Source organism: Peromyscus maniculatus, chromosome 2, assembly GCF_049852395.1.
Source record: "Peromyscus maniculatus bairdii isolate BWxNUB_F1_BW_parent chromosome 2, HU_Pman_BW_mat_3.1, whole genome shotgun sequence".
Taxonomy (NCBI): Eukaryota; Metazoa; Chordata; class Mammalia; order Rodentia; family Cricetidae; genus Peromyscus; species Peromyscus maniculatus.
This window is the reverse complement of record NC_134853.1, coordinates 151462377-151485280: the sequence shown is the minus strand read 5'-3', so window position 1 is coordinate 151485280 and position 22904 is coordinate 151462377. Positions and strand designations below refer to the sequence as shown.

At 50.8% G+C, this 22904-nt stretch overlaps 1 protein-coding gene across 7 annotated transcripts in view; it reads right to left on the bottom strand.

Moving 5' to 3' along the window:
* Positions 1–22436, bottom strand: part of Fgr (FGR proto-oncogene, Src family tyrosine kinase) — a 29107-nt gene extending 6671 nt beyond the window's left edge. Inside the window, exons 1-5 of one of the 7 annotated variants that reach the window (XM_076565324.1) lie at positions 22271–22436; positions 8360–8422; positions 6572–6780; positions 5753–5855; positions 4181–4279 (exon numbers count right to left, since the gene is read on the bottom strand). In XM_076565324.1, coding sequence (XP_076421439.1) covers positions 4181–4279; positions 5753–5855; positions 6572–6767 — 398 coding nt within the window. In that variant the 5' untranslated portion in view covers positions 6768–6780; positions 8360–8422; positions 22271–22436. Of the gene's footprint in view, positions 1–4180; positions 4280–5752; positions 5856–6571; positions 6781–8359; positions 8423–16808; positions 16862–17974; positions 18113–22270 lie in introns of those variants that run through there. The other 6 variants (XM_076565328.1, XM_015994490.3, XM_015994488.3 and 3 more) reach the window with 6 other exon arrangements.
* Between the last annotated feature and the right edge of the window lie 468 nt (positions 22437–22904).

The following is a 22904-nucleotide window of genomic DNA, read 5'->3' as shown; positions in this document are numbered from 1 at the left end:
CGCACATGCTGTGAAAGACTCCGTGGTGACTCCGTTGTGATCTCACCCGATTGCTAAAGTGGCTGGGCCACGTGGGCTCAAAAGAAAATTTCAAACCAAGGGAGATGGGAACATCTGGGAAAGCTGGCATGGTCAGTCTGTACCTGCGTACTAGGCAAACCTGGGAGACAGGAAGAGCCCTTGGCAAATGGTGTGCCTAGGAGGGCAGACAGCAAGGAGAAATGAAGGCCTCAGGAGCACACTCACTGCCGGAGTCTTCCAAAGCCCCCTCCACCTACAGCCATAGCATCAGTAACTTCCTTAAGGGTCCACAAAGTAAGTCAGCACCAAGGAGGAAGACATCCTGAGTGTGACGCAGCCTGAGCTACGTAACAAGATCTGCTTCAAACTAAAAACCAAACCTCATAGCCAGGCAGTGGTGGTGTACCTTTAATCCCAGGACGCGGGAGGCAGAGCCAGGTGGATCTCTGTGAGTTCGAGGCCAGCCTGGTCTACAGAGCGAGATCCAGGGCCCGTTCCAAAGCTACACAGAGAAACTCTGTCTCAAAAAACAAACCTTAATAGGCTGGGCACTCTTTTTGTGGTAGACATGGACCCTGCACATAAATGTGCCTGCTAATAATGTTCGGAGGGAGGTGCCATGTTGAAACTCCTAAGACAGATGAGGAAACTAAAGTAACTACAACTAACTACTTAGTGGTTAAGCAACTTGCCTGAGGCCATACTGTGACTCCAAAACAGGAACCCAAGTTGTCACGACTGCTTTCAGCACGTTAGACTTTAGCATGTTGCTCAAGCTATGGACACAGCATGTTCCCCAACCCCTGGACCTTGGCATTATCACCCCTCCTCCCTTCATGCTTCCTGACACCCTCTCCACAATGGCCTCATCCCACTTATGCTCTGGACTTGCCCATGTCCCTCTGCTCAAGAAGCCCCACCTCACCCCATGAACAACGCCCTGAAACTGTCCATCTGTCAAACTCTAAACACACATACCTTCCTCCTTCCTAGGGGGATGCTCTGAGTCCATGTTGTTGTTATGTTTTAAAGATTTATTTGTTTTGAATTACTGTGTGTGCACACGCATGTGAGTGCAAGTGTCCATGGAGGCCAGAAGGGGGCATCAGAATCCCTAGAACTGGAGTTAATGAGGGTTGTGAGTCATCATGTGGGTGCCAGGAATCGAACCCTGGTCTTCTGGAAGAGTAGCAGGTGCTCTTAACTGTGAACCATCACTATAGCCCCTACTTTTTTTAAAACAAAAAATGTATTGTGTTTTATGTATTTATTTTGTGTGTGCATATGCATGTGTGCATGAATGCTATAACAAAGGGGTGAAAGTCGGAGGAAAATCTGAGCACACTGCTTTTTCCTTACACCATGTGGGTTCTGGAGATCAAACTCAGGTTGTCAGCAAGGGCCTTTACCTGCTCAGGCACCTTCTGCACATTTGGCCCTGGCTTCTCACCTTGCCTTCACTTAGACCCACATTGTCCCCTCTTGGGTCAATCTTCCCTCCTCTTCTGCTCTCTTCCTCCTTCCTGGACTCTGCTGTCAGGCCCTGCTTTTATTCCGCATGAGACAAGATTCCTTATGAAGGTCATCCCATTGCCAAGGACGAGGGTGGCCTCAGACAGCCCTCTCCTGTTTTCAGGAATTTTTCCTCCAGTCCTGGATGTTCTGCATTGGCCTGGCCTGATTTCCTCACTTCTCCAGGGGCTCTTTCTTTTCCAAGGTGTCACCCCCAGAGCTGGATGCGCTCTCTGCTCTCTCTCTCTCTCTCTCTCTCTCTCTCTCTCTCTCTCTCTCTCCCCCTCTCTCTCCCTCTCCTTCCCCCTCATCCTACTGAGCAGCTTTAATTGTCTACTCAGGTGAGTCCCAGTTCCACCAGCACAGGTACACCATCTGCCGGGCCTACAGACGACAATGAGGAGCAGGCGCCCCTTCCTCTGGAATGCTGTAGTGGCATGGTCAGACACATCTCATGCACAGCACAGCCTGGTCTAGCTTCTGGCAGCTTCTTCCACCCCTGTAGAACCCACCTGTGTCTCTACCTGCACCTGTGCCCCCCCCCCATTTTAGCAGCTGGCACCACACTTCACTTGCTTCTTCAAAAGATACTGGATCATCCCCAAATTCCTCTCACTCCCTACAGTCCAACTACAAACCAATCTCCAAGTCCTGAGGACTCTCATCCTGGTTTTGGATTGGGTTTTTTGGAGATAGAGTCTCAAGCAGCCCAAGCTATCCTCAAATTCACTACAAATGCTGGGATTACAGGCATGTGCCACCATGCACAGCCTAGTTCTTCAAAGTCTCTTCTGTCTTTTTTTTCACAAGTGTATGGGACACATCCCAAGCACAGCTTTTTTTTTTTGTATGTGTGGGAGGAATGGGGAGAAGACTGAAGATGGAATCTGGGGCCTTACACATGTTAAGCTACGCTCCAACCCCTCTCTGTCTACTTAATAAAATTAACTTTACAGTTAATTTTGTTCCCTTGCAAGCCTTTTTCATACTAAATATGTACTCTGCCACTGAACTATACCTCCAGTTCTACCAGCCTTATTTTTTTAGACTTAATTTAACTTTATTTGTATGAGTATTTTGCCTGCATGTATGTGCATGCACCACATATATGCCTGGTGCCTGCAGGAGCCAGAAGAGGGTGTCAGGTCTCCTGATACTGGAGTTACAGTTGTAAGTCACCATGCGGATGCTGGAAATTGAATCTGGGTCCAGTGCTCTTAACTGCTGAGCTGTCTCTCCAATCCTGTTTTGCTTTGTTTTTGTGGGTTATTTGTTTTGTTGTTTGATACAGGATTTCATTTCTTACAGGCTGGCCTCAAACTCACTACATCAAGGATTACCTTGAACTTCTGATTCTCCTGACTTTACTTCCCAAAGTCTGGGGTTATAGACAAGTGCCATCATGACCGACTTTTTGTATGGTTCTGGGAAATCATATCCAAGGCCTCATGCCTGCTAGACAAACACTCTATCAAGTGAGGTACATACATCCCCAGTGCCCCAGTTCCACTTTTTAGGTTCTAAAAAACCTATTATTATTATGTGTATGTGTGTGTATGTCTGTGTGAGTATTTGCTGGGCATGTACTCTGTGTGTGTGTGTGTGTGTGTGTGTGTGTGTGTGTAGATCCCCTAGAGTTCTAGTTATGGATGGTTGTGAGCTGCCTGTCTTGGGTGCTGGGGACCAAACTCCAGACCCTGGGAGGACAGTAAGCACTGTTGACCACGGGGCCATCTCTCTAGTTTCTACCCCTTATAGGTTTGAAATCTCATGGGTAGGCATCCCTGGACACACCTCCGACTCTCAGAAGTTCTTTGACTTTTCCTTTAAATCTACACTCTCTCTACTAAAATAGATAGATAGGTAGATAGATAGACAGACAGACAGGCAGGCAGGCAGGCAGGTAAATTTTGACATGATGTCACTGTTACAGAGAGGCAAGGTGTAAAATGGGTGGCACATGGTGTGTGTCTAGCTGGGTTCACACACCAGCTCTAGGCCTTACCAGCTATGAAAACTTGGGCAGGATATTCATTCTCTCTATATCTCAACTTCCCCATTTTTTTTTTTTTTTTAAATTGAGACAAAGTCTCACTATGTAGCTGGCCTGGAACTCACTGTGTAAGCTAGGCTAACCTCAGACTCAGAGAGATCCACCTGCCTCTCCCTCCCACGTGCTAGGATTAAAGATGTGCATCTCCACACCTGGCCAGCTTCCTCATTTGTAAAATAAACAATAGTGTTTCTAACTTGATCACACAGAAACCCTTCAGTTACAGAACACAGCACCTGCTGTCCAGCGTTATCTACGGTTACCATAATCGTCGGCATCTTCTGCTTTTTTTTTTTTGGGGGGGGGGGTTTCAACATGGTTTCTCTAGTAGCCCTGGCTGTCCTGGTCCTGGAACTCACTTTGTAGGCCAGGCTAGCCTAGAACTCACAGAGCTCCTGCCTCTGTCTCCCAAGTGCTGAGATTAAAGGCCTGCAGCACCACAGCTGGCTGTCGTCTTCTTTTGGCTCTATGTTATCATTGTAAATGTAAATGAGGAGACAGGCTCAGAGCGAGGCAGGCATTTCCTAAGAGATGGCCTTGGAAGCTAGACACCAGGGTGTTCTCTACAGAGCTGGCCCAATCCCACTCACTCACTCTTCAGCCTGGATGGAATCCACAGGGGCCACGTAGTTGCTGGGAATGTAGCCAGTGCGTCCGGAGCTCAGGGACCGAGCCTCCCACCAGTCACCTTCACTGTAGACACAGAACACGGGTAGTCAGCGGGGGTGGGGGTGGGGGGGGTGTCCGGCAGAGCCACATCAGCTGCAGAGTGGTTCTGCCACGCCTCACCTCCGACCCCCCCCACACACACTCAGAGAGCGTTAGTCTGCCCGTCCAGCATCCACTGCAGCTGACCTAGCTGTTCTCAACTGAAAAAGGACTGTTTGAGGATTCCTAGGCTTCTTCCTCTGGTTCCTCCATTGAGCGGCTACAGTGGAGCTGACCAGATTCCCTCCCTACTGGGAACTCCCCATGGCTACAGATTTCCTTCCGGATAAAAATCAGGCTTTACAACAGAGCTTTGAAGGCCTCTGGATTCTGACCTGCCTATGTCTCCAACTTCTGCTTTCTCTTCTAAACTGTATTCCTCCTCCTCCTCCTCTTCCTCCTCCTCCTCACTGGGAATCAAACCTAAAGCCTCACCCTACAGTCCGGAACACGGTCAAAGGGATGACGCACGGTGAACAATGCTTTGGGAACCGTGAGAAGAGGCTCCAGGAAAAAAGGGCAGAGGGCCTTTTACCTCAGGTGCATTTTGTTCCTGGATTGTTCTTGGACGTGATTTCATTCCTCCTTTGACAAATATTTACGTGTTCCCACACACTGTCACTGAGCCACACTTCCAGGCCTGCTGCTCACCCTCCCTCCTTTCCTCCTTCCTGTCCTTCCTTCCTTCCTTCCTTCCCTTTTTTCTGGTTGTCCTGGAACTTGCTCTGGAGACCAGGCTGCCCTCGAACTCAAAGATTCACCTGCCTCTGCCTCCCTAGTGCTGGGACTAAAGGCCAAAATCGCCCAGCATCTTCTTTTTTTTTTTTTAAGTTAGTTTTTACATGTATTTAGTGTGTGTGGAGGCCAAAAGACAACTTCAGGAGCTATTTTTCTCCTCACTTGGGGACCAAGTTCGGTATTCTGCTTGTATCCCAAGCCCTTCACCTTCCCTCTCCCGGCATCGTAGGGAGCGATCAGTGTTTCCTTGTTATTGTCGTTTGTTTGCAGTGCTTTAGATGGAACCCAAGGCCCATAGGCAAGGCAAGTCCTGTACCATGAGTTACGCTCCAGCCCTCATCCAGGACTTTTACTGGCATGTATATGTGTCCGTGTCCCCCCCACCCCCCCCACCCCACCCCCGCCACACACACACACAAGCTGGAGCTTTCTGGACAGAGGTCAGAGGTTACTACTGTTCTCTGGGACTTGCTTCCAGCCCAGGCTACACCCTCAGCTAGGCAGCCCAGTCACTTAAGCCCCAGGCCTCGCTCTCCCTCTCCCCTAGGCAGTCCACTTAGAGCCCAGACACCCCCCACCCCCTGCAGTTCAGTCACTTACAGCCCACGCCTCGCCCTCCCCTAGGCAGTCCACTTAGAGCCCAAGCCACGCCCCCCCCCCAGGCAGTTCAGTCACTTACAGCCCAGGCCACGCCCTCAGCTAGGTAGTTCAATCACTTACGTATTGTTCAGGATGTGGAACTTCTCGCCTTTGGTGAAGGTAAGGTCATCCCTTGTCCTGGCCTCATAGTCATACAGGGCGACGAACGTGGTCACTCCAGTCCCTGAAGAGTCAGAGCTGTTCAGCAGAGTAGGGAACCCAGGAGGCTGCGCCCGGGGAACCCAGTTCCCCAACCAGGCACTGGGCAGGACCCCCGTCATCATAATGTCCAGCTTCCCAAAGGAGTTCCAGGGACTAGTGGGATTTCTGATTTGGGCCTCACAGCTTGCCCCATTAAGTCCAGGAAAAATAACCTCATCACTCTGGAAAGTTCCTAAGTTGCTCTTTCTTCCTCTTCCCCATCAAGAAGATGTCTTGGGGCTGGAGAGATGGCTCAGAGATTAAGAGCAAAAACTGCTCTTACAGAGGTCCTGAGTTCAATTCCCAGCACCCACATGGTGGCTCACAACCATCTGTAATGAGATCTGGTGCCCTCTTCTGTGTACATAATAAGTAAATAAATCTTAAAAAAAAAAAAAAAGATCTCACCTTCTGAAGTGATACTTAAGAAGATAGAAGCCTCTGTGTGTGTGTGTGTTGCTTTTGAAACAGAGCCCCTGAAATTCATGATGATCCTGCCTCGGTCTTCCAAATGGAAGGGTTCTCTTTGCTACTTGCAATTAACACTGGGAACAGAAAAAGACCCAAACTGGGCTCCTGACTTAGCTGCTATGAACTAGAAAATAGGGCTGCATCTCCTATTCATTCTAGAGGTTTCTAAGCTTCCCTTAGGTTTTCCCAGAACCCAGGCTGCAGCTGTCTCCAGCCCTAGAGACCCACCTGAGATGCTCCTCATGTTGCCAACATTAAGGAAAACTGGGCTGGTAGGCTGAGGAGAGAAGTTCTGCAACCGGCCGTGGCCTTGAGTGGGGTCAGGGTAGTAGCGTTCTTCAGCCCCTTGGTTCCTGAAGTCACCTTCGATGCCACCATCCTCCTTGGTTGCAGGCTCTAACTTCTTGCAGAACACACAGCCCATTCCAGGTGCCCTGCTGCAGGATGGGGACAGGTCTCATTCAGGGTGGCCTGGCTGCTGTACCACCCTAAGCACACACAGGTGTGTGCATGCACAAACATTTGCACAAATTGGGGTCTTCCTGAGTAAGGTCCACCTTTGGTCTGCCTTCTAGTCTTTCTTAAATTCCCCCGCCCCCCAAGACAGGATTTCTCTGTGTAGCTTTGATGCCTGTCCTGGATCTTACTCTGTAGACCAGGCTGGCCTCAAACTCACAGAGATCCACCTGCCTCTGCCTCCCGAGTGTTGAGATTAGAGGCATGTGCCACCACTGCCCAGCCAGTCTTTCTTAAATTGGTATTTAATTTATATGCATTGGTGTTTTGCCTGCATGTATGTCTGTATGAGGGTGTCAGATCTTGGAGTTACAGACAGTTGTGAGCTGGGAATTGAACTCGGATCCTCTGGAAGAGCAGCCAGTGCTCTTAACCGGAGCCATCCCATCTCTCCAGTCTCTGGCAGGGCTCGGTTGATGCACTTTTGACTCCTGTTGCCTTGATACATTCTTTCTGTGACTCCTTTATGGTGTTTCTTCTCCCCTTAGTGTCTTTGTGTGTCTCTAAACATATGTTTGTGGGGTATGTCTCTGTGTGGAGAAGAATGTGCTGATCTTGGGACATAGCTCAGTTGATAGAGTGCTGGCCTAGCATGAAGCCTCCAGTTCAATTCCCGGTGCTGTATACACTCACCCAGCACTTAGGAGATGGAAGAAGAAAGATCAGAAATTCAAGGCCATTTTTAGCTACATATCAAGTGTCAGGTGAGCCTGGAATACATGGGAGCTCATCTCAAAAAACAATGTGACCAGGCAGTGGTGGCGCACACCTTTAGCTCTCGGAAGGCAGAGGCAGGCGGATCTCTGTGAGTTCAAGGCCAGCCTGGTCTACAAAGTGAGATCCAGGACATCCACAGCAGTTATGAAGAGAAATCCTGTCTTTAAAAACTAAAAAATAAAATAAAAATGTGTTCATGTCTGTACATGTATTTGGCTATGTGTATGCGTGTCTATGAGTTTGGTATGCAAGTGATTATGTGTGCATCTGTATGTGTGTGAGTCTGTGTCCATGCAGGTCTGTGTAAGTATGACTGTGCAAAGCTCTGTGTGGAAGTATGTGTGTCTGCATATCTCTCTCTCTCTCTCTCTCTCTCTCTCTGTGTGTGTGTGTGTGTGTGTGTGTGTATACACTTATCTGTATGTGACTGTGCCTGTACACAGCTCTGTGTGGAAGTATCTGTACCTCTCTCTCTTCCTCTCTCTAGTGTGTCTGCGTGTGTTTTGTGATTCACATCTGCAAAGCAGCACATGTTTGTGAACGTGGGAGGGCATTGAGCCTGCACCTGGAGATTCCCTGCAGAGGGGGATCAAGGCCATTTCCTGTCATGAGTCCAGCCTCCAGCCTCTCAAGCTGCCTCATTCTGGCTCCTCTATCCGTTTCCTAGCAACAGGGCCCTTGCAGGAGGAGGGGGCTGTGAGGCAGGCATTGTGGGGCCCAGGAAAGCGACCCCACCCTGTTCCCTGACCCTGAAAGCCTCGGCGTACTTCGCACCCTACTCACCCCACAGGCCCCTAGTCCTGGGTCAATAGGACTGCTGCATGGTCCCTGGAAGGTGCAGGAACCCTGAGGGTGAGACAGAAGAGCATGAAGGATGAAGAAGGCCTGGCCAGGGTTTCTGCCAGCCAGCTGCCCAGATCCTACCCACTTCAGGAAGCCAGAAGCCTGAGCTCTGTCCCACCATGACCTCTGCCTTTGTTTTCTCTCCCACCGCTCCTGGAACACTAGCACATCCATCCCCACAGAGGGCACACTGCCCGTGCCAGCTCTTGCACTCAGTCCCACCTGAGGCGTGTCGAAAAGACACACACACACACACACACACACACACACACACACACACACACCTGTGCACAGTCATGCCGCACCACAGCATGCTTGAGGGAGTGTTCTTGCCAGTACCACTGCACACCATCACACTCTCGAATGAGCTCTGGTGCACAACACACACACACATCCGTACCTATACATATGTGTATACGTGCACACCCGTGTGTGCACATGTCTGTCTGGATGCTGCTTCTCAGGTTAGCACACTCACACCATCATAGCTGTATCCAGACCCTTCTTTCAAACCGGAGCACTATCAAATCGTGCTTGGCTCACAGGACCTCGGTTATGGTCTCCTAAAAATACACTTTCCCTAGAGCCCTGCCTCTGCCCTCAGCCTGGGCAAATCCCAGCAGACCTATGTCCCCCTCTGGTCACAGAATGAAAAGTGACAGTTATCCGCAGAGCATAATCAGGGAGAGGTCCCAGTTAAAGGCTGAGACCACCACAGTCTCTTGAAGAGCTCCTGGGACAAGCCAAACTTTCCTCAGTGGCCATGTCTTCTGAGCACCTCCACAGGAAGGTCATTGAGCAAGGGGTCCTCACCCCACCCCATCCCCCACCTCATCCCCGGCCAAACATCTCCACCATTGCAACACTCAGAGAGGAACTGCCTGGGGAGAATGCTGATTTCCTAAGATGTGACACAGCTTTGTTGTAAGGTGGGGCCAGCCTAAGGACAGCTAGGCTTCTCTACTGGGTCCTGAAGATCACAGTTCCCATCCAGTTCTCCCCATGGTGTCTTCTTCTCCTCCAGTTAGGTAGAACACTCACCTCTTCCAGGAAGCCTTCCTTCCTGGATCTAATAGGTCTGGTTGCTGGTGTCTGGTTCAGTCACCTGAGAGTCCTAAACTACCTCCTGGCTCCTCTCATCCTTCACCAAAACCATTCTCCTGTGTGTGTTGAGGTGAAGGGGGAACATGTACGCGGTGAGGCAAGCTATGTCGAGAGGCCTGTCCAAACACAGCTTCTGTTCACGCAGCTTTACTGAGATCTTCACCTCAGGATGCCCCGACCCAGGGAGCGAGGGACCAGTATTTCTTCTGAGAGGGCCCAGCATTCCAGGGTGGTTCAGGTATGGAAGGGAGGTAGGGGGATAGATATGGAGGGGAGAGGCTCCCCCCCTACCCCCAAACCTAGCTGAAGGGTTTTCAAGAAGAGGAGAGGAGAGAGAGGGTAATAAGAAAGCAAGGCCTACAGCTAAGAGTGAAGTTCCTCTCACAGAAACAGAAAGAAAGCGCCACAAACCTATACCGAGCCACACGAGATTTATAACACACTCTCAGACATACGTATCTTCTCTGCAACACACAGGTCATGCAGACTCCAAGTTCATTTGAACTCATTTCCAGACACACGCATCTGTGTTTGTATCACACTCACAAACAGCAACCTACAGCCTCATCCATTGTCCGTGTGTTCATGTGCGCACACACACTACATGTGTGCACACACACCCCATGTGTACACACGCACTACATGTGTGCACACACACACCATGTAGCCTCTCCACAAGAAAATACAAAATTATACCCTTACTGTGTGTCTGCCACTGCTTTACACACTTGGCCTGTACCCCCTCATTTTATTCTCACTACAAACTCAGTTTTAAATATTATTATTATTGATGGAGCGACTGAGGCATGGAGATGCTTAGATATTTGCCTGAGGTCACACACATGAGAAATCCCATCTTTTGAGACTAGAAGCTGAGCTACCTGCCTGCATTGCTTGTCACGGGGAAAGCCTTGTCGCCATTCCTGAATTCATGTGTAAGCGCACTGCCTGGGTAGGACTGGCTGGGATAAACACAGCACTCCCCTGGAGCCGCAGCCCTACAGAGCGCTCCCCTATGGGATACAAACTTACACAGCCCAGGGGCCCTCAGTTGGAACCATGTTGCCATTTGCAATATACCCAAGAGCCTATTGCTGGGGTATATCGCCCCCCAAGGGAACTCTTATATCTGCCGGCCTGTGAGGGAGGAGGTTCAAACAGAATCTCTATGGGCGTGAGTCCTGGCAGGGTTGGCAGTGTACCCAGAAGGCAGAATTGGACAGCCCTCAGGGCTCTGTCACGCCCAGATTTTGAGGGGACTGTGGTCCTGTGTGGACCTGGCTTTCTGGTGTGAGTATACTGAAGGGCTCAGGCATGGTGACAGAGGCCGTCCGTGTTCAAGGCCCCATGTAGGGGAGAACCACACTGAACATGATCGTGTGCACCAGCGGAAAGATGGGTAGGGAGAGGCAGAGACTGAGAGAAACACAGACAGACAGAGACCCTGGGCAACTAGGGAGATGTGAAGAGACAGACAGTGTGGTGTGCTCATAGAATGATTTTCGGGATGGGGGGCAGAGACGGATAACAACAACAACATTAACAAAAATCCCAAGCCCTGATGTGTAGCATTTGCTGATTTCCAGGGTGTAAATATTCCCACTGTGGCTGATTTAAAGCTCCGGGAGCAACTTCCTGACGACTCGGCCCGAGAAGGGATGCAGAGAATGAGTTCCCCTGAGTCAGCAACAGTGAGCCAACACATCGCTGCCAGAGAGAACCTGAGACAGAGACAAAGAGACAGAAATGCCAGGTAGTGTACCAGAAGACCAGCGTAGTAGTGTACCCACCATAATCCTAGCATTCAAGAGGATGAGGCAGGAAGATAGCAGGATTGAGACTGATATAGGCTAATTAGCAGGACTTTGTGGCCCCACATCAAGGGCTGAGGATGTAGAGTGCTTGCCTAGCAAGCATAAGGCCCTGGGTTCCTGAATTTGATCTCTAGTAGCAGAGAGGGAGAGTGTGTGTGTGTGTGTGTGTGTGTGTGTGTGTGTGTGTGTGTGTGAAAGAGAGAGAGAGAGAGAGAGAGAGAGAGAGAGAGAGAGAGAGAGAGAGAGAGAGAGAAAGTGCATTGAGGCTATAGCTTAGCATGCCTGAGGCCGTAAACTCAAGCCCCAGCACTGAAGGGGGATAGAAGGAATGGGGAAGACAAGGGAGACATTTAGTTAGCTAAGTGCTTGCCACACAAGCTGAGGATGTGGGTTCAGTCCTTAGCACCCATGTAAAAGCTGGTGGTGTGTAGCTAAAATCTCAGTGCGGGCAAGTGAGATGATTCCTGGGACTCGATGGCCAGTTAGTCCAGTGCTAGGTTCAGTGGGAGATCCTGTCTCAAAAAAAAAAAAAGAAAGAAAGAAAGAAAGAAAGAAAGAAAGAAAGAAAGAAAGAAAGAAAGAAAGAAAGAAAGAAAAAAGAGGGGCTGAAGAGATGGTTAAGAGCACTGGCTATTTTTCTAGAGAGCTGGGTTCAGTTCCCACCAACCATATGGTGGCTCATGACTGTCTGTAACTCCAGTTCCAGGGGATCCAGCATCTTCTTCTGGCTTCCATCTGTGTGTACCAGGCACACACACACAGGTTGCACAAACATCCATGTAAGACAAAACACCCATACACATACTATATTTTCACCGCTTTTTAAAATGATTTATTTATTTTTAAATATGTATTGGTGTTTTGCCTGCATGTATCTCTGTGAGAGGCTGTCAAATCACCTGGAACTGGAGTTACAGACCCTTGTGAGCTGCCATATGGATGGTGGGAATTGAACCCAGGTCCTCTAGAAAAACAGTCAGTGCTCTTAACCGATGAACCATCTCTCTAGCCCCATATACTATAAATTTTTCTGAATTAAAAAATTTAAGCTGGGAAGTAGTGACCCATGCCTTTAATCCCAACACTTGGAAGGCAGAGGCAGGTGGATCTCCGTGAATTCGAAATTAGCCTGGTCTACAGAGGGAGTTCGAGGACAGCCAAGGCTACACAGAGAAACTCTATCTCAACAAACCAAAACAAACAAGCAAGCAAACACATTTAAATAAAAATGGGGAGCAATGTAAGAAGACCTAAGCATTGCCCACTGGCCTTCACATGCATGTACAGACACACTCATACCCACACATGACATGCACACACACACACACACACCAAAGAAGAAGAAATAGAGAAAGAAATGAAGTAACAGAGACAAAGGCAGAGGTGAAGGGAGCCAGAGACCAGAAGAGGGAGTGGCTCCGTCCACTGAAAACCTGACGTGACAACAGCCAGAGGTCTCTCCTCTGCCTCTTCGCTTTCATGCCCAGCGCGAACTCTTTAGGGAGTCATTGGACTCTCCGGAAGTCTGGGTGGCAGTAACTATTAGTGAAAATGTGCTAATTTATTAAATGTTTACAGTGACTGGCTGGCATCTTGCCAAGACATTTCTACACATGCTCTCTTTAGTGACCTCCTGAGGCAGGTTTTCTTTTTAACCCTTATTGGATTAGGACACTGAGGCACAGCGATGTTGAGTAACTTGGGAAGTGAGACAATACCGACCAGTTTGGCCACCTTGGGTACTGTTGTACTGCAATCTCCGAAGGAGCATGGACACATACCTCTCTGAAGGCCCACTGTGTGCCAGCCCTTATAATACACGTCTAGATCCTAGTTACAGCACAGCTCCAAAGTGATCTGTTCTCTCCCCCTTCCTTCTTGTTTTTATACTTGTTTATTGGTGTGTGTGAGTGTGTGTGTGTGTGTGTGTGTGTGTGTGTGTGTGTGCATGTGTGTGTGCGTGTGTGTAGGTCAGAGAACAACTTGTGGGACTCTGTTCTCTCCTTTCACTGTATGTGTTCCATGGATCGAACTGAGACTGTCAAGCTTGTCAGCATTAACTCCCAAGCCATCTTCGATGAGAGACAACACATCTCTCCGGCCCTCTTGTCTCTCTCTCCTAGTCTTCCTTGGCTGCCTGTTAACATCAGAAACAGCAGTACGAGACGTGGCCACCAGCATTCTGGGCAAGCCAGGGGCCCCAGTTTGTTTATGAATAAGGGAGTTAACTTTGTTCTGGTGCTAGGATTTGAACCCAGGACCTTGTACACATCAGTCGCACACTCTATCACCGAGCTGAACTCCGGCCCCGAGTAAGTCTGGTTGAAAGGAATCAATTCAAGGGCCCTATCAAGGTTGGAGGTTATGGGTATCACAACTAAGGTCTAAGCCTGAACCACAATGCTGCCCGCTTCAGTATCTGCCCCTGTGTGGTAAGCGCCTTCTTTCTCTCTCCCTCTCTTATCTTTTCCCTCTTCCCTCCCTCCCTGCTTCCCTCCCTCACTCCCTCCAAGGCATCCAGGATCCCTCTGTCTAACCCTCCCCTTGAACCTGTGATCTTTCTGCCACAGGGCTGGGATTGAGGGCTCTGCCTCCAGCTCTGTTCTTCAGCTGGCTGTAGCCTTGGATGAAAAAAGACAACACATCTGAGCATCCGTTTTCTCACCTGCGCCCTCTGTGCAGAGCAGCTGTGAGGATTTCATGAGGCTCTAGCTCAGTGTGCAGCAGCCAATTGAGGCTGAGAACCGTGGCAGCAGAAAAGCCCCCAGGGGCACTTGGTCTACCTGCCTCTTGCACAGACCAGAAAAGCGACTTCCCTGAGGTCGCACAGGCCAACTGGAGATTCTAATGGCTGTGAAATCCAGTCCACAGTTCTGTTCCTGGCATTGTGGCTGGGTTCTTCAAAGCCCAGGCAGGACCATGCTGTCCCTGGCTGGTAAATGTCATTCTTCCCACATGGCCAATGGCCGACTAAACCTGTCTTATGGCAGCTGAACACCCAACAGGAAGCCTACCTCCCACACGCTCATGTTCCTGGACACAAGAGGCCCGAGCTTCTCATCCTTTCCCAAGGGTCATATTTCCTAAAACCATGTCAAGGTGATGATGTAGACTCGGGACTCGACAACCTCCTCCAAGTATGAAGGAGAACCAGAGACAGGTTTCGGTTCCAGTTCTGTCCCTGTGTGACGGCTGGCTGGAGACACTGGGCAAGCCAGCCCACCTCTGAGAGCAGACCGCTCTCTCCCTGTTGTTCCTGGTGGTGAGATGCTGCCAGGTCCCTGAGCCCGATCAGCCACATAATGGGGAAACTTTCATTCCCTTCGGTCTCTTTGCAAAGGTCTCTCTGAGGTGGGGGGAGGTGGACAGAGATGCAGGGCTGGCCTGGCCCGAGAAGAAAGAGAAGTTCCCAGAGATGGTGGGAGGGATGAGCAAGCAGAGTAAACCCTGAGGACTTCACCAAAAAGGAACTAAGACTTTGGGCAGTGGCAGGAAACCACCATCCTGCAAGAGTTCCGGTTTCTTCTCAGAGCTTGGGCTAGGGACAGACCTGGGCTGAAGGGACAAATACAAGTGTATGGTGTGCAGGCTCTGCCATCCCCCACCGGCCTCAGAGCCCTGACTAAAGACTCCCATGCTCCCCGACAGTCCTCCACTAAGCACTGATACCCTACTAGGCCCTCAACTTCCCACTAACTTCCTATCATTTTACACCATCCTTTCCTGACACCTACATCTGCTCCAGTCCTGGCATGTCAGATTCTAGACATGCCACATCTCTGAACTGCCCTAGCTCTTCCCCTCGCATGGTTCTTAGGACATCAACTGAGTTTTCCCCACTTGTAGAAGTGGTTCTATCTGGCTGGGCACAGCAGCATGAATCTTTAATCCCAGCACTCAGGAGGCAGAGGCAGGTGGATCTTTGTGAGTTCAAGACCATCCTGGTCTACATAATGAGTTCCAGGCCAGCCAGAGTTACACAGTGAGACGCTGTCTTAGAGAGAGAGAGAGAGAGAGAGAGAGAGAGAGAGAGAGAGAGAGAGAGGCAGGCCTAACGTGGTGGTCCAGGCATTAATCTCATCACTTAGGAGGCAGAGGCAGGTGGGCCTCTGTGAGCTCAAGGCCATATAGTGAGATTCCATTTTTTTAAAAAAAGGAACGCCAGACAGTGGTGGTCCAGGCCTTTAATCCCAGCACTCGGGAGGCAGAGACAGGCGGATCTCTGTGAGTTCGAGACCAGCCTGGTCTACAGAGCGAGATCCACGAATGGCGCAAAGCTACACAGAGAAACCCTGTCTCGAACTTCCCCCCTAAAAAAACAAAGAAAGAAAGAAAAGAGAAAAGAAAGAAAAAAGAAAAAGTGGTTCCACATATCTCAGGAGATTACCCATCAGCCTCTAAAACAAGAATCTTTGGGTTACCTAGCCTGGGACTTGGGGTTCCAGCCAAGAGTGGGAGCTAGAGACTGAGTATAAATTCCAGTGTGCTCAGATGGGAAGCCCCCCTTGGTCCTGTGAGCGGAATGGGGGCAGCCTGCCCTCTTCCACGGTGGGCCAGCCTAATGTGCTGTGTGGAAGGGACTCGGGCTCCTCCTTCCTTCTTCAGCTCTGTAGTGGGTACCCAGCCTGCCAGGATTGGTCACTCTCCTTGTCACTTCAGCCTCAGGGGGCTGCAGGAAAGACCTAGAATAACCACAAGTAAGCACCCAGGCTTGAACACATTCACGTCAAGCCCACGGATGGGGGGGGGCACTCACAGCCTCGTTCACACTGGGGAACAAGAGCTGGTCATGCAGCCATGAGCCCCACCCCGTTCTAGATGCCCTGGACTTCTGCCCCTTCCTGCTAACCTAATCCGTCCACTTTCCCATTACAGGATACCCATATTTCCTACTGAAGGATACTCATAGCATCAAGTTCTAGACTACAACATACTTGTAGAGTGGCCATCTGGTGTGGAGAGTGGGGTACAGATCTGAGCCCTGCGGGCCTCCTCCCTCCACAGATTCAGAGACATTTAGTAGGTGCCAACTGTGTGCTGGTACCAAGGACCCTGTAAGTGAAGCTTTCTGGTCCTCCTTTTTTTTTTTGGTTTTGGTTTTTCAACACATGATTTCTCTGTGTAACCTTGGCTGTCCTGGAACTTGCTTTGTAGACCAGGTTGGCCTCGAACTCACAGAGATCCATCTGCCTCTGTCTCCTCAGTGCTGGTATTAAAGGCGGTGCCACCACCATCCGGCAGTCCTCCATGTTTTGAGAAGGCAAAGAACTCACTATGCAGAGCAGGCTGCCCTGGACCTCATAAAGATTCACCTGTCTCCTCTCCTTCTCCCCTCCCCTCCTCTCCTCCCCTCTCCTCTACTTCCCTCCTCTTCAGTCTCCGCTCTCCCCCCGCCCCCCCCGCCCCCCCACCTCGTCTTTCTTCTGCTTATGCAGCTCTGGTTGGCCTCAAGCTAGCGACAATCTTCCTACCTTGGTTTTCTGAGTGCTGAGATTATTATAGGCATGTGCCACTAGGCATAGCTTCGGCATGGGGGAGGGCGAGTTTCTCCCCAAAGTTCCAATGAGGAAAACAAGAATCCAGAAACGCCTCCTAACTCTGCTGCGGTCTACATAGCAATTAAGGGTCCATTCCTGTCAAGGGCCCAGGTGTCTGAGACAGCAAATCCCTGAACACCAACACACCCGGACCAAGGACTAAAAATGGGGACGAAGGCAGCGACCGAAGGTGGCTGCCAGCCATGAGCCCGCAGCGGCCCAGGGCCAACTGGCCTCACTGCCCTCTGTTACCATGGAAACAGCCCCTGCGGGCATTCGCGGTCAAAAGCAGGATTTCCGTCGGGGCTGCCAGCAATTCCCGGATCCCGACATGGACGCAGACCCAGACCGCCACCGCGGATAGGGGGAGCCACCCAGGGAGGTCTGTTGGTGCCCAGGGTGAGGACTTCCCCAGGAAACCCGGACCCACGCCTCCAGCGCCTGGAAGGAATCCCCAGGGCATCAGAGACCTGCCCCTCCTCCCCCAGTGATGAAGCAAGGCCTGGGGGCTGCAGATGCTCTTCTTCCCTCGACCTCCGCGGAATCCAGACAGCGGTCCTCCGGGACCCAGCACTGTACTCTGGACTCCGCGTTCTGCAGAAATCACCCTTTGACCCCCTTCTCAGGAACTCGGGAACTGAACACCAGATTCCCCTCAGGATCCCCTCCTGATCCTTCCAGTATCCCCACCTACAGCTCCCTCCTAAGCCCCTCAACTTCTCCCCATTTTCTTACCCTCCAGTGCTCTCCCCAGACACCTTTGGGGGATCCCACAGCGCCTTCCCGCGCCTCTTTCAGCCCCCTTCCTGAATTCTATCAATTTCACGCCGTAAGTTCCCTCCATTTCCCGCTTGAGGCTTTTTGGGGGAACTTTTGACCTGCCTTCCCCATCCTTCCTCAGCCTTCTCCCCAGGTTTTATCAGTCTTCGCCAAGTTTCCTTAGTTTTTCTCCTTCATTCTTTTTCTGGCTGGAGGCCCTTCTCTCAACTTGCTCTGCTCTCAAAGTTCAGGTTTACCTCCGAATCTTCCCTCCAGGGTGGGGGCGGGCAGGGGCGGGGAAACACCTGCCCTTCCAGCCCCGACCTGGTTTGGCCGCCTACCTGGTCCCAGGGGAGCCAGCTGCTGACGACCCGATCTGGGGTGAGCCAACTCTAGCTAGCTTACAGCAGCCAGGAGAGATGATGTAGGGGAGAAGTCGGGTACTGCCCGCTTCTGTCCCTACCACCTACTCTGGGCAGGGAGGAGGAAGCCGTTCGGACTTCTCTTATTTTGGTGGCTGCGGAGGAGGAGGCGGCGGCAGGAGAATTCACAGTCCCGCCTCAGCCCCAAGCCAGCTGCCCAAAGCCGGGAGGGGCCCCTAGATCCAAGGTCCGCTGGCTCCCACTTCCCGCCTTTCAAGGTTACCTCGGATGGGCTCTCACGGCCCTGTCCCTGCACCCAGTTCCTTCCCAAAGGTCTCCTCCGAGGGACAATGATCCTCACCCTCAGAGGCACCTGCTCCTTCAGTCACTAGAGTGGGACACGGAGGGATTTGGGCCCTCGCTCCCCACTCATCTCCCAGGTGGGAGAGCCCAGAGCCAGGCCATGACAGTCTGGCCCAAGTTCACAGAGTCTATTACCCTTACACTGCTGCCGCCAGATCTACCGTGGATCTGTCGCCTGTCACCATACTCTGCTACCCCATCTTTAGGGACTGGGTACAGGGTGGTGGCGATCGGGACCTGCCTTTGGGTAACTTTTTCAGAGAATCAGCTCCCATCAGGCCACAGCCATACAGAAGTTTTAGAAAAAACTAGGAGAGTCCTTAATCATAGTGTCTCCTGGGGGTCCCTTCCTAAACCCTCCCCAACTTGATGTCCTCACCCCGCCTCCCCAGTATTACCTCTTCAGTCATAAACCAAGGTCCAGGGAAACCCCCCTGTCTGGGGAGAGAGAGATGGAAGGGCTTGGAAATCTATGTTCAGATGGGTGTGGAGGCTACGTTGATGGTCAGCAATGACATGATGACCAGTTTTAGAATCAACCATCAGGTGTGTTTCTATGTATAGGCAGGGGTGTGGGGGGCTGTGTGTGAGCAAGTAGAAGTTCGGGGTACCACAGTGTAACCAGCAACAGCAAGTGATAGATGCAGATAAAAATGCTTCTCTCGCTTGCAGTGGATCTCTGGGATCAAGGCCAGCCTGGTCTACAAAATGAGCTGTAGGATAACCAGATCTACACAGAGTAACCCTGTCTTGATAGTCTGGCGGGGGGGGGGGGGGGGGGGGGAAGCTTCTCTCTTATGAAAATATGAGGTGGGGGGAGGAGAGAGAAGGGAAAAGAGAGCTAGTGAAGGTTCAAGGACTTTGGGATGGTGGCTTCATCCTGCCTGGGTAGCGTTGCCACCATCCGAGTTGGCCTTGGCCATTGGTCCATGCGCTCAATTCACAACTAAATGTTTTTCATGGCCCATGGGACTCCAGCCACAGGGAGCCCAGATACAAAAGGGATGGTCACACCAGCCGCACTCCAGCTTCTCAAGAGGAGTGCTTGAACCCTGTGGGTTGGAGGCCAGCCAGAGCAAAGCAGTTATTCTCTACCTCAGAGGGGGGTGAGAAGAGAGAGTGGGGGGGGGGCAGGGGAGACAGGACGGGGAAGGTAGAGGATAGGGGGAAGGGAAGAGAAGAAGACAGGAGAGGAGAGGAGGAGAGGGAAAACTGGGAAGGGAGAGAGAAAGGGGAGGGAGAGACAGGAGGGGGAAGAGAGACGGAGGGAGAGGGAGGGAATAAGGGAGAAAGAGAGGGACACCCCCTGATCTTAGGGGACATCTTCCAACTATCAGATTATTCTGCAATTCTTCCAAATCCAGCTCCCAGGCGTCCTTAGGGGCCTCCCCGACGTTCACGCCTTCTCAGCAGAGAGCACTTGTAACTCCTGCCTGGAGCACTCCTCCTTCTGCAGGTCTGGAGCTGGCTCCTTCCGGTTGGGTACCATGTGTGTTCCCTCCTCAGAGAAGCCTTCCTGACCACAGACTTCCGGCCCATGTTACCTGGTAGACAGACTCTGTCTTCCTCGGACAAGTTGTCCTTGCTTCCTGTACCTCATTTCTTCATTTGTAAAACAAGAGCCATGGTGGACCCCACTTCACAGAAGCCTTGGGAGAAATCTGGTAGCTGTCACACCAAGTGCTCGCCACATGATAAATGCTGTGTTTGTTACCATTCATTCACTTATTCCTTCCATCAAACTTCAAATTCTGGAGCCGCCCCTTGGCACTGGGCTGGATGCTGGGGCTCTGGTAGGGATTCTACCACAGTCTTGTATCACAGATACAAAGCTCGGGTCCAAGAAGCCACAGGATGAGTCTTTTTTGGGTTTTTTTTTTTTCTTTTTTTTGTTTTTTTTTTTTTTGTTTTGTTTTTTTGTTTTTCGAGATAGGGTTTCTCTGTGTAGTTTTGGTGCCTGTCTCTGAAGACCAAGCTGGCCTCGAACTCACAGAGATCCGCCTGCCTCTGCCTCCCAAGTGCTGGGATTAAAGGCGTGCGCTGCTGCTGCTGCTGCTGCTGCTGCTGCTGCTGCTGCTGCTGCTGGTGGTGGCTGCCGCCACCACCACCACCACCTCCACCACCTCCACCACTTCCACCACCACCACCACCACCACCACCTCCACCCGGCTCAGGATGAGTCTCTTGAGGCTGCTGCTTCTCCCACCAAGTCTGATTTCCTCATTGCCCTGTGTTCATGTTCCTTTAAAACAATTCCAAAAGCTGATACCAAAAGCAAAAGTCAAAGCCAGCCTGCCCTCCCCCGTCCTCCATCTCCGGTAGCCAGTTCCGTGTTCAGCCAGCTTGGGATCTCTTGTCCTTGGTCCCGTAGTCCTCTTGGCAAAGTCCCAAAGACCCAGTGCTTGCCTTGAAGCCCAGCCTACAATGATCCAAACTCCCACCTTCCCTGAGGAGGAGGGGAAGCCACAAGACCAGGGCCATGACTGCATGACCTCAGGAGGAAGCTACCTGGGCCTGGCTAGAGACACACTGTAAAAGGACTCTCACCACGCTGAACCTTCTGGGGACTCAGACCTTCTGCAATCCCTTCTCCTGCACCAACCATCTCTCCCTGTCATAGACTTACCCTCTCAGACTAGAAACATGTTCTAGAATCCGCTTCCAAACCTAAAGAAGTCATACTCATTTGTGTTTTATATGTGTGTGTGTATGTGTGTGTGTGTGTGTGTGTGTGTATGTATGTATGTATGTATGTGTGTGTGTATGTATGTATGTGTGTGTGTGTGTGTGTGTGTGTGTATGCACCAATGTACAAATGTCTATATATGTGTGTGGAGGTCAGGGGGCAACATAAGAGAGTCATTTCTCTACTTCCACCATATGGGTTCCAGGGATTGGACTTGGATTGTCAGGCTTGGCATCAAATGCCTTTACCTGCTGAGCCACCTCTTGGGTCCCTGCTTACTTATTTGTGGCAGGGGAGGGTGTGTGAGTATGGAGATCAAAGGACAACTTGTTGTTGTTGTTTTTCAAGACAGGGTTTCTCTGTGTAGCCCTGGCTGTCCTGGATCTCACTCTGTAGACCAGGCTGGCCTTGAACTCACAGAGATCCTGCCAAATGCTGGGATTAAAGGTATGTGCCACCACAGCCTGGCTGTATGTTCTGAATGAAGCTTTTTTCTCCCTGGTTTTTTGAGACAGGGTTTCTCTGTAGATCAGGCTGGCCTTGAACTCAGAGATCTGCCTGCCTCTGCCTTCCTAGTGCTGGGATTAAAGATGTGCACCACCATCTCCTAGCAGAGGGCAACTTTTAAGAGTTGATTCTGTACTTCTAGTATGGGGGTACCTGAGATGGGACTCAGATTGTCAAACCTGGCAGCAAGTACCATACCACAGAGTCATCTCAATGGCCCGTACTCTGACTTTTTATGTGTTATTTGATGGAGGAACCATGATCCATTTTTTTATGGATGAGGAAATATTCTTTGGAGAAAAATACCATCTAGGTATGAGCCCAGGGCAGGGCAGTGGCTGTCAGTAGGCCAAAAGAAGAGGCTGTAGCATGGACCATACCTGAAGACTCCATATCTGGAGACTGCTCAGTCTCCAGAATGTTCTTTGTTAAGAAAAAATAGGAGAGAAAAGAATAAAAGAGCTGAGTGGTGGTGGCGCACACCTTTAATCCCAGCATTAGGGAGGCAGAGGTAGTCAGATCTCTATGAGTTCAAGGCCAGCCTGGTCTACAGAGCGAGTTCCAGGATAGCCAGGCCCTCACAGAGAAACCCTGTCTCGAAAAATATAAATAAATAAAAATAAATAAAAAAGGAAAAGAACAAATAAACACACAAAAAGACTTGCCAATGATGCCATCTTAGTCATTTTGGACTCTAACAAACAACACAGAGTACTTACCTTAAGCAACAATAAATATGCTGTCTCAGAGTTCTGGAGTCCTCCAAGTCCCAGATCAAGGCTCAGCACAGGTGGTTTCTGGTGCGGGCATGATGTCTGAATTGCACACAGCTGCCTTCTCCCCCTTGACCTCACACAGCAAGGTTGACGGCAAGCTCTCTAGATCTCTGCATTCCCCCACCCTTAACCCTTTAGGTTAAGGCCCTATCATGATGACTTCATTTAAACATGAATTGCTTCTGGGAAGGTCCTCTTTTGAAACATTGCCTCACAGGGGAGGGAGGAAGGCTTCAGCACATGTATGGGGGAAGGTGCTAAAACCACCAAGGGGGTGGTGGTAAAGAGCAGCCTGTTCACACGGTATGAGTGGACACCACGGTATTGGCCAAGAGTGACCCCTCTTTCCACCATAGATCTGACCAACCACAGTGCTGAACTGGTGGCCAGCAGTTGCTCGTGACTGTAAAGGACAAATGGCACCAGAAAGCATTCTTCTGGGGGCAGGCAGTTCAAGGAGACAGGATTTTTCTGTGTAGCCTTGGCTGTCCTGTCTTTAGACCAGGCTGGCCTCGAACTCACAGAGTTCTGCCTGCCTTTGCCTCCCAAGTGCTGGAATCAAAGGTGTGTAGCACCA